General features: G+C 44.2%; 1 protein-coding gene across 1 annotated transcript in view; it reads left to right on the top strand.

The window, feature by feature from the left end:
• Window positions 1-11,236, top strand: part of MIEF1 (mitochondrial elongation factor 1) — a 29,665-nt gene extending 18,429 nt beyond the window's left edge. Inside the window, exons 5-6 of the mRNA XM_018571356.1 lie at window positions 7,140-7,393; window positions 10,208-11,236. Of these exons, the coding sequence (XP_018426858.1) occupies window positions 7,140-7,393; window positions 10,208-11,020 (1,067 nt within the window). The 3' untranslated portion in view covers window positions 11,021-11,236. The remainder of the gene's footprint in view (window positions 1-7,139; window positions 7,394-10,207) is intronic.
• Window positions 11,237-11,598: the final 362 nt, after the last annotated feature.

The raw sequence follows: 11,598 nt of genomic DNA on the forward strand, positions 1-11,598 counted from the left end.
GGGGGGGAGAGGGAGGCAGGGGGAAGTCGCAGCAGCTAAGAGGACATGTCCAGGTAAGAAAGAAAGGATGAAAGAAAGAGGCAGCAATGCTAACAGAGTTTGGATATTACAGGTAATAGTCTCATACTTTACCTTTCTGATACTGTAAGTGTGCTAGGTTTGACTTTAGGTGACCCTGCACTGTGCGAATTTCATCTGGTTTTTGATGAACCCGCTCAAATTTGAACAGTGGGTGCCGCTGTCAGCACCCTTTCTGCAGACATCCCTCGATCAGCTGATTGAAGGAGCCATTGGGAAAATGTCTACGAACAGACCTGGTAGCCAATGAGCTGCCGCCTCTGTGTGGGTATGCTGACAGCGGCCACGGGCCTCTGTCAGAATATAAAGAACACGTGGGAGTCCTTGATTAAAGTGCTCATAGCATTGATGGAGGCATCTGCTCTTTTTTTTCGTTCAGCCCGCAGGTTAAACAAAAAAAATAGAGCAGTGTAATGATAGCTTTTGGGCCTGTTCACACTAGTACACTCCTTGGGGATGAACGCACTGTACCGCGCAATCACACCTACTCTGTGTTCTGGTGCGGGAGGTGCGTTGCAATGCAATTGTTGGTAGATCTCATTGAGCTGGTCATTTGAAAAGTAGATCTTCACACAAAAAATTGTGGGCACCCCTGCTGTAGACCATTGTGAAAAATCAATACTCTCTGGTCACGTTCCTGTAGCCATTTCTCTATCCATCTACACACCATTTCACCTATGCCCATAGATTTCAGCTTGTGTATTAAGCATTTATGAGGTACTGTGTCAAATGCTTTTGCAAAAGACAGGTACACCACATTCACTGGTTTTCCTCTATCCAGATCTCTACTCACTTCTTTGTAGAATGTTAGTAGGTTGGTCTGACAAGACCGGTCCTTCATAAAGCCATGCTGATTATTACTTATTATACACACAAACAAAATCCACTCAATAGTCCTTTATCATTCCCTCAAACAGTTTGCATACTATTAATGTTAGTCTAACTGGTCTGTAGTTCACAGGTTGGCATGTTGACCCTTTTTTGAATATCTGTACTACCGTTGCTTTACGCCAGTTGCTTAGTACCCCTTCAGTCATTAATAAGTCCTTGAAAATGAGGAATAACGTTCTTGCTATAACATGGCCGAGCTCTTTAAGTCCCCTGGGGTGCAGGTTATCCGGTCCTATTGATTTATTTGCATTAAGTTTATCTAGTCTTTGTTGAACCCCGACTACTGTCAACCACTGCGGTATTTTACGCACTGAGCTACTCATTCTTATCTCCATTAAACCCGTCTTTTTTAGAGTGCATTCTGAGAAAAATAAATTTAATACCTCAGGCTTCTCCCTGTCGTTTGTGATTTATTCTCCCGTTCTCATCTTTCATTGGGCCTTCCTGCTCTTTTCTTACCTTTTTTACTGTTTATATATTGGGAATCTCTTATTACATTCCCTGTAGCTCTGGATGCCAATGATGTCCCCTCCATCTTATATTTTTTAAATATAACCATGAAGATACCTATGATCTGAGAGAGCAAAGGAGGAGAAAATAGAAGGTAGAACTGCAACAACTAATCGATTAAATCCATTATAATCATTAATGAGAATTGTTGGCAACGATTCTCATCTTCGATTAGTTGATCTTCGATTAGTTGCCGCCGCTCTGCTCCCCGCTGGTGCTGGCTGCAGTGGTCTGTGTCCCTTTCAATCCCGCTGCTCTCCACGCAAATATCGGCAGAGGCAACGGGGACACAGACTACTGCAGCCGGCACCAGCGGGAAGGAGAGACCTCTGTGACTGCAATCCCCCGTTGGCTCCCCCCACACACCTCTGTTCCTTCTCCTGCCGTGTCTTTTTCTGTACCCCGTTCCTCCTGCCGCGGCTTGTTCTATGCCTCGTTCGTCCTGCTGTGCCTTGTTCCGTTTCCTGTTCCTCCTGCCATACCTTGTTCCATTCCCCGTACCTCCTACCGTGCTTTGTTCTGTGCCCCGTTCCTCCTGCTGCGGCTTGTTCCATGCTTCGTTCATCCTGCCGTGCCTTGTTCCGTTCCCTGGTCCTCCTGCCGTACCTTGTTCCATTCCCCGTTCCTCCTGCCGTGCTTTGTTCTGTGCCCCGTTCCTCCTGCCATGACCCGTTCCTCCTACTGTGCCTTGTTCTGTGCTCCGTTTCCCTTTCTATGCTCCATTCCTCCTGCCGTGCCTTGTGTTGTGCCCCGTTGCTCCTGCTGCTGTGCCTCCGCTGCTCCCCGTGCCCCCTCTTCTGCCGGCGGTAGAAAGCCGGTATTCTGGCATCGAGTCTCCTATCCAGCGGCTAGAAACAATAGCTAAACTGCTATTGGATATTTTAAAATGCAATAGCATGCTGGCTATTGCACCCGCTCACTGCCTGCTGTCGGTCAGCAGAGGAGGACCTGATGGAGAACTTTCTCCTTCAGGTCCCTCCTCTGCTGATTTATAGCAGGCAGTGGGCGGGTGCAATAACCACCCTGCTATTGGCTATTGCGGTTTAAAATAACCAATAACAGACTGGCTATTGCTTCAAGCCACTGCATGCTGTGTTGACATTAAGCTGCCTCAGCAGCTGAATTCAGTGAAGTGGAAAGGTGACACTAGGGGTCTAAAAGACCCCTAATGTCACTTTAAAGAGAACCTATCACGTCCAATGTGCCATCACATAGGGGGTTGTGAGCCCCCCCATGTGATAGCAATAAGGTAAAAAATAAACAACGATTGTGCTTCATTATTTTTATTTTAAATTAAAGTGACAATAAAGTCAATCTTTTTCCCTCACCCCAATGTTAATTAAAGCACTTGCCTTAAATTATGTTTCTTACTCCGATCTTCTTTCCTGTCGTTTTCATCTGTACCTCCAGCGCTGCGGTGGGTCTCCGATCCAGCGCTGACTCCTCTGCATGCGGGTGCACGCGTCCATAGACTTACCTTGTGTCTCTCCTCGCGTCCCGGACAAAAATGTGAACCGCACATGCGCCCGCTCGAGATTTCACATTTTCGAACGGGAGCGCGTGGGTAACACAGGTAAGTATTAAAGGAGAACTATGGGGTTAAGTCTTTTCACCATAGTTCTCCTTAGGGTAACGGGAGGACACAAACTAGCGTCCTCCCGTAAACCTAGGCTCAGTATACCGAGAGCTACAGCTCGCGGTATACTGAGACGCCGCAGCTGAAGCGCATCCCGACATTTGTGCCGGGATCCGCCCAGCTGCGTGACTGACAGATGGCTCTGCCTATCTAGAGGCAGAGCCAGCTGTACCCGCCCCCTACCCCGTCCGTTCCGCCAGTCAGCGCTGGCGGATCGGAGCAGGGAGGGGGGGAATCCAGCCCCTCCCCTGTCACGGCAGAGAGCCGTGACAGGATCGAGAGGCGAGCGAACGCCGGTATGTGTTCGCTCACCACCCGATCTACTGAGCCGACCTGTGACAGTCTCATTGTCACAGGTCGGCTAGAACTATGAGGTGAGTGAAAAGCACTCACCTCATAGTTCTCCTTTAACCTCTTTTAAGGCATTATTGTTTTGTTTTTTATACACTTTTTGCATATATCTACTGCTTGCTAGCAGTAGATATATGCAAAAAAAAAACAGGTTTTAATAACCCTTTATGGATTTTTCTTAAATCAGATTAACCGAAGTTAATAATCGACTAATCGATTATTAAAATAATCGTTAGCTGCAGCCCTAGTAGAAGGAGCGGACAAACCAAGACACAACACCAGGGAAGGAAGAGAAGATAGGTAAGGTAAAGGGGAGAAAACAGAGGATAAGGCAAAAGGGGTTTTGCCAGACCGCAGGGAGGCGATGGCAAATTACACCTCCACTGTAAGTGGAGCATCCAGAAATTCCCGTTCCTGTGGGCCAAGGGAGGGAAAATCTACCCAATCTAAATACAGCCCAAGGGAATCTGCACTATATGCCGCTCTCGAGGTATAGAGGCATTCATAATAGGAGGCAAAAAGGGCAGCAAAATCCAGAGAGTCTTCAATAATAACCCCCTGATCATCCCAAAGCCTAGCCTCACCCAACGCAGTCGAATGTTCTCAAGCCAGCCAGGAGACGGCCACTCTGCTTGCCCTGCTTAAATATGCATTGTGATTGATGTAGCATTTTTTTTCTGGGTATCAGCAGTAGGAGATGGAGTTCCCTATAGGCTATAGGTTCTATCCCACTGGAGAGCCAATAAAAGTGCAATTCATCCCCAATGAAATGCACCACCCTATCGGTTACCCAGTACCGGGAGAGCCTCCAGAGGGCCCACGTGTCAGCATTAGTCAGAGAAAGTTTAAGGAGAATGGGAGTGTGGTCAGATATACCCCAGAGAAGAATATAAACTTCCTGGACCTTAGGCCATTTAGAATCATTAACAAAAATAATATCAATGCGAGACATAGAATGGTGGGTGGCAGAGTGGCAGGTAAAGGCTTGCAAAGTAGGTTTCCTCCAGCACCAAGCATCTGTTAAACCATAGGCAGCAGCCCAACCAGAGAGATCTAAGGAGTGACCCACCAACGGACGGAGTCTATCCTTCTACGGACATGGCGTCGTATTAAAATCTCCCACTTTGATTATCTTGTCGGTGTGATAGGTTGTCAATACAGAAATCAGGGAATGCAAAACCGTAAAATTAGCAGGTTGGGGAAGATAAAGGCCCACCAAAACCACATCAACTTTTTCAATAACTGCATTACACACAATGTATCTACCCCCCGGGTCTAGCTTGAGGTCTAGTAGCAGGAAAGGCAAAGATTTGTACACCAGAATAATAACCCCTCTTGCACATATGCAGTATAGGTAGCATGGTAGTAATGACCAACCCACGCCCTTTTTAAACGAAGCACTCTACTCCCTATTGAATGCCTTTCCTACAGAATGCAGAGCCATTGGTAAGGGAGTAAGTAAAGGCAAAGAGTACCCGCCTCCAGCTCAAGCCAGACCCAAAGGGAAAGAACATCAGTAACAGGACAGCCCCCCCTAAAGAAGTCAAATCGCCCCACAGCGTAACAGGTATCACAAAATGGTGTACAGTGCCAATGAGGAACAAAAGCCCCTAAACGGAGAAAAAAGAACCCCCTCCCTGCCCACCCAAGAGAGAAAAAAAAAGAAAACTTGGGTGAGCTTTAAGTTCCCCCAACAAAGAACAGTATCTCAAAACAGGGTCGTGAACAGATTGTTTTTCGTTTTCACTCATGGAGTATCAAAATGAAGTAAAATCCAGAAGCGACAAAAAGAGTAGAGATGCCATCCTCTGGAATAACAGACCGGGAAATTCTCAGCAGCAGGCGATTAGTAACCACAGCATGGATCAGAAGATAGTTCCAGACGTCCTACGCAAAATTAAAGGCTTAAATATCTTCTGCGAGGGTATCGCATTAACCAGGGGAAACAAAAAGCAAGGTCACAGGAACAAAGTCCCAACGATCGTCAGGCTGAACATCTCACAAATTTTCAGATAAGTCGAGGAGACAATCGGGTTAAAAGGAGAAGGGGAGCCGAGCTGCACAACAAACCGCCAAAGGAATGAGTCAGGCTCAGGTCATCAGCGGCGAATGATTTCCAACAACAAGGAAGTCTCCTCAGGAGAAGTGAAGAACTTTGTTGTCTCGCCATCTTGGTCCCTCAACCGTTCAGGAAAAAGCATGTAATTCTCTTGGCCCAAAGCTTCACTTTCACCTGATTGAAGGAATTACGTAGGCGCTGTGTATCCAATGAATAATCCGGGAACAACATAAGCTTAGCATTCTCAAAGCACAGGTCACCCTGGTTCCTGGATTCCTGGAGCACCAAGTCTCTTTCACGGAAGTTAAGCAGGCGAAAAATGAAGGTACGAGGAGAGGAATCGGGAGGACCCCTGGCTTCCGGCATCCTATGTATCCGCTCTACAGCAAAGAATGGTGAAAAGTGTACTTGTGGCAACAGGGTGCGGAGTAACGGCTCTGTGAAGGTAACCGTATCCTGGCCTTTCGCCCCCCAAGGAGACCCAGGATGCGAATATTGTTTGTCTATTTCGATTTTCAGCGCCCTCCACCCGAGATTCCAGATATTTCACTTTGGTCTGCAGCGTACGTAGAGCAGCCGAATGGTTGTGGAACACATCCGCCGCAAGCGATCACGGATCTTATCCAAGACTCTGCGAATAAGCCCAATATCCGACTAAACAATCAAATTTGGAGGTAAGGGTAGTTTGACAACTCGTGTTGGCTTTGATACTGGCTGTAAAGTTGGCCTTGTCCAGAGAGTCAGGATCGCATGCTTCAGTCTGTGACGCCTAAAACATTTTGAGGGAATACGAAAGCTTGTTGACAGATTGGACAAAGTGTATTGAAAAGCAAGGAGATTGTCAAAAAATTATTTCTTTTCTAAAAGTTTTTTAAAATAAATTTCTGCAGCCCAAGTGCTGTTAATGTTAATGTTTTTTTTTTTCTTATATTAACCAGTTGACATCCGCGGTGTTAAACCCCCTTCCCATCCAGGCCATTTTTCAGTATTCAGCGCTGCGGTACTTTGACTGACATTTATTCCGTCATGCAGCGCTGTACTGAAATGAATTTTATACCCTTTTTTGGGGACAGATAGAGCTTTCTTTTGGTGGTATTTATTCACCACTGGGGGTTTTATTTTTTTACTATATTAAGGAAAAATTACCGAAATTTAAAAAAAAAAACAGTTTCCCCTATATTAAATGATAAAACATTTATTATTACCCAATTTTTTGGTAAAACCAGTGCTATTAGCTTTTTACCAAAGCAGAAATGCACACGGCAGTAAATATTATTGTTAATGGTTTATATAGCCCCATCTTCAGTGATAAAACAAGGGTGTGTACTACATGTGGCAAAGAAGAATGCAGTAGGGGAAGCTAAAGGCTTGTGTTATGCAGAACTTATCCTGAGATCAGACCTGTGCATTATGAGTATATGAAAAATTAATATTTTTAGGACTGCTTTTCACTGTAGTAGCCTCATAATATTTGCAAAATAACTACACTTTGAATACCCTGTCTTAAAATTTGCCACTAACTATTTTGTTTGTTTTATTCCACACTATAAGTACATGGAATCTTTATATATCCAGTTACTTAACGTTTTCTGATTTAAATTATGTTTTTAACAGAATCTTTCCGTCCCAAACCCCCAAGTCGCAAGTCCCAGTCAGATCTTAAAAAAACACGCTTGAAGCTTTCTCTTCAGGAGAAGCTATTCAACTATTACAAGAAAAATGTTGCCATTCCACCTTCGGAGCAGAGCTGTGCTAAGCAAGCTGCAATAGACATCTGTGCTGAACTGCGCAACTTCATCCACTGCAAGTTTGCAGACATGCCGTTGAAAGAAATGCACCTTAGTGGGAGCCTGTATGATGATCTGCAGGTAACATTCTTAGATTTGCTTTGTTTCTTTCATGCAAACAGTCAAAATAGTTACTGTCATTCTGAATCACTGTTTTTGACACCCATCTTAACCACATAAACTTGAAAACATGCAGGTTCTATTACATTCTACACTGAATCAAATTGGCTGTGTTAAACTTCTAAGCTCCAGAATAGATATTTCCTAGTTCATCCCAGCAGAGTTTCATAAAATATTGTGCTGTGCATGGGCAGCTGCTCTAAGTAACCATGTGACCTCAGGGCATTGGTAGGTCCACCTCGCACCATATCAGGTTTTGCTCTGCAGCTACACCTTCCTCTCTTCAGAATGCTGAAGAGAGGAAGGTAAGTGAGGGGAGATGAGGAAGAATACTGGCAGCATAAAGATAGGAGAGAATGCTGGAGTGAGAGAAAGATATGTGAGAGGGGATAGGAAAGCATATTGAAGAGAGGAAAATAGGTGAGAGGGAGTGGGCTGGAGGATGTAGAGGGGTCACAGCCAGTGCAGGTATGGGACTGGAGGTAGCAAAGGAAGTACAGTGACATGCACAACCTCACTCAATACGTGTTTGTACCCACCAACACTACACTGACACACACTTTTGAACCCATCACCACTGCACCAACATGGTGCGTCCATCCACCTACACAGAGTTTTGCATGTGCTGGCAGCACCATTGTGAAGTTTTGATCCTGCCATCACCTAACCGATGTTCACCTATGATCACATTTACCCCAACCGCCACTGAAGCAGTGCGCACTTCTGTATTCGTCCTATTCAACGATTGGCCAGGAATGTGTATGTATACAGTCTGTCTCTATCTCATTGTTCTATTTTATATGCTTTCACTATGCCTGCTCAACCATCTGGCACACTTTTGCTGGTCCTATGGTATGCTATGATACCAGTAAACTGTCCTCAGCCCACTGTTAGTGCCCTTTAACACTTTATGTTACTGTGGAAATGTGATGCTTACAGCATGCCAGGTGGTTAACATTTACATTATCTGCATTTCTTCTTCTTCTTAATAATTCACCTGCACCTAAATGGTGGTAAAGGTGCAGTGTGTCCCCACACCACTGAGCAGCCCTGCTGTTCAGCGTAGGCCCCTGATGCTTTACGGTAATCTGATTTCCAATTTTGCACCTTTTAGTGTTATAAGCTTCTGTAGTGGACCCTTATAATAATGTCACATAAGGGGCATATCTGTTTCCCTGTGACAGTAATAATGTAAGCTGTAAGTACAATTCAAATGTTAAAAATAAAGGAACACCTTCCTTTAGGAAGGATCTGGGTTAATTTGGACGTAAAAAAAACAACCTGACAGGTAGAGCTTTTATTACTGTATGTCTCTTCTGTCATGAATACTGTTTGTTAGCATTTGTGTGCACTGACCCCATTGAAGCACTGGCAGCAGAAAAGAGTGCTGACATAGCAGCACTGGAGGGGATCGCCTGCAAGGTAAGTCTGCCATAATGTGCTAGCATACTCAGCATATTATAGCAAACACCTGGGGGCCCAAAAGTTAAATATTTACTACTGCTTTAAAGTATTTGAAGGCACCAGCGATAAAACGTTTACTTGCTCCCTTTTGGTCTGTTCAGACTGCTGCTGAGAGATGCGGCCACTGTCACCCTATCATTAACTTAAATAGGTACAGTGGCCGCATCTGATTCCTGCCACAGGAATCCCACAACATGGCATAAGTCCCTGTGTTAACGGGGCCTTCTATTGTGCTGCTGTGACACATGTACACTGAGTGGCCAGATTATTATGACCACCCCATCAGTACTTCGTTGGGCCACGAGATGACTTAGTTGGGCCGCCTCGTGACTCCACGAGATGCTGAAAGGTGATGCGAGGAATCTGACACTGCACTGTTGCCCTTCTGTTGTCTTGTATCAGTCTTGCCACTCTCCATTCTGCCCTAACATTGACTAGTCGCTGACGCCCACAATTCGCACGTTCAGACCCAGATTTTTGGCTGACAGTCCAGTCTTTTACACTTTAACAGCTGCTCTTGAACATTTAACGAATTCTGCTGTTTTGCTGATACTCGCTCCATGGCTTGAGCGCCAACAATCATCCCACGTTCAAAGGCTGTTAAATCGCGTTGTTTACCTGTATCTTCTTCTACTGTCGTGGTAAACAACCTGCTTCCCTATTTATAATGGTCTGGCCCTCTAGCAACTTCAGCGTGAAATTATAGCTAATTTGCCTACAAACGTCAGGTGGTCATAATAATTTGGCCACTCAGTGTATACAGGTGAAACTCGAATAATTAGAATATCGTGCAAAGTTCATTTATTTCACTAATGCAACTTAAAAGGTGAAACTAATATATGAGATAGACTCATTACATGCAAAGCAAGATAGTTCAAGCCATGATTTGTCATAATTGTGATGATTATGACTTACAGCTCATGAAAACCCCAAGAACCCCAAATCCACAACCTCAAAAAAGTAGATTATTACATGCAATCAATAAAACAAGGATTGCACATAGAACAATATCGGACCTCTGAAAAGTACAAGCATGCATATGTACTCAGTACTTGGTTTGGGCCCCTTTTGCAGCACTTACTGCAATGACTTTTGCATGATATTCTAATTATTCGAGTTTCATCTGTATGTCCGCACACTGGCTGGGAATCTCTGGTATATATAGCTTGTGCACAGGAAAGATAATAATGTAACATAATTCTGTGTTTTAACTAATCAGTAATTGCATTTTTACACAAAATCTGTTTAAATTTTTTAGTTTGCATAATGCATATTTACATTTGTGCTGGTTATTCTTTTCCCATATTTCAGGTGGTGAGAGCAGATCACATTCAGCTTATAGTACCACTCTTAGTGGAAAATAATTTATGGTCATGTGTCCCTGGAGAAGAGACTATCCTCAGTTTACCAGGTTTTTGCCTTCTGCGTAGAGAAAACATTGAGTACTTTCCTCGTGGTAACAGTTACTGGGACCGCTGTGTTGTAGGTGGGTACCTATGTCCAAAGGCTGTGGTAGCCACATTTGAGAAAGTTGTAGCTGGTTCAATTAACTGGCCAGCCATCGGCAGCATGTTGGGCTACATAATTCGACCAGTAGTGCCATCTGAAAGCCTTATCTTGGAAGTTCAATATGAAGATGATAGGAAGCTCTTCATAGACTTTTTGCCATTAGTTGCACTTGGGGAGTGCCAAGCAGTTGCTAAATCTCATAGACTGGAACGTTATGGAAATATGTGGCGTTTGAGCCAACGTGGAGCAGAAACTGCTGCATTAATAGGACGGGACCAACAGGATACAGGATGCCGATGCCTATGCCTAAAAATATTGAAGGCCATCTGTCGTTACAATCTGCCTCTTTCACATCTCACAGCTTCCCACCTCACCAACATACTCTTACATATTTGTGAAAAAGAGGACGACTGGTCACAGGGGTCTTTAGCAGATCGATTTCTTCAAGCACTCCGAGAGACCATTGGCTATCTAGAAAAAGGAGAATTACCATTAGCCTTGGATGCCAAGGTGAACTTATTTTCAGAACTCACACCGGAAGAGGTGGATGAGATGGGCTATTTTCTCTATTGCTCCTTATCAGAACCAGAGGTGCTCCTGAGGACAGGAGAATGAGAATGTATGGTGGGGAAGGTTCTTATGGGGAGTATACATTACAGGGTTGTTACATTAATAATCTCTAAAGGACCAGTCAAAAATCCAGCTAACAAAAGTACTGTTATTACAAAATGCCAAAATACTTCCATATGTTATTTTCTTGTAACTTGGCTTTACACTCTTCATTTTCTTCACAGCTGCTCTCAGGTAAGAAGTGTCCATGTTCAAGATTTAAAGAGACACTGTCATTAACAAAATGATTTAACCAATGTTATTATTGTAAAGAACATTCAAGATACTTACCATTAGTGCCTTAATTGACTCCAGTCTTTGCTCTCTTGCAAAGCTTGAGGCATAGCTAGAATCTTAAACTTCCAACACTTACAGAAGTGTTGGATTTCTGCATTTGCCCAATGTGGTTTTATTTTGCAGCCGCCATGTCACTAGTGTGTCTCTGCAGCTCTGTACCAGCTGGAGGAAGAAGGTACAGCTGTTAGAAGCAAGCCTCCGACACGCCCTGAGGGTTCAATGGTGGAGTTTCTACCAGTTACATTTTGGAGGCAATGGAGACACTAACTGTGGATATTTTAAATGTA

The sequence above is a fragment of the Nanorana parkeri genome, unplaced genomic scaffold, assembly GCF_000935625.1.
Source record: "Nanorana parkeri isolate BGI_ZX_2015 unplaced genomic scaffold, ASM93562v1 scaffold1742, whole genome shotgun sequence".
Taxonomy (NCBI): Eukaryota; Metazoa; Chordata; class Amphibia; order Anura; family Dicroglossidae; genus Nanorana; species Nanorana parkeri.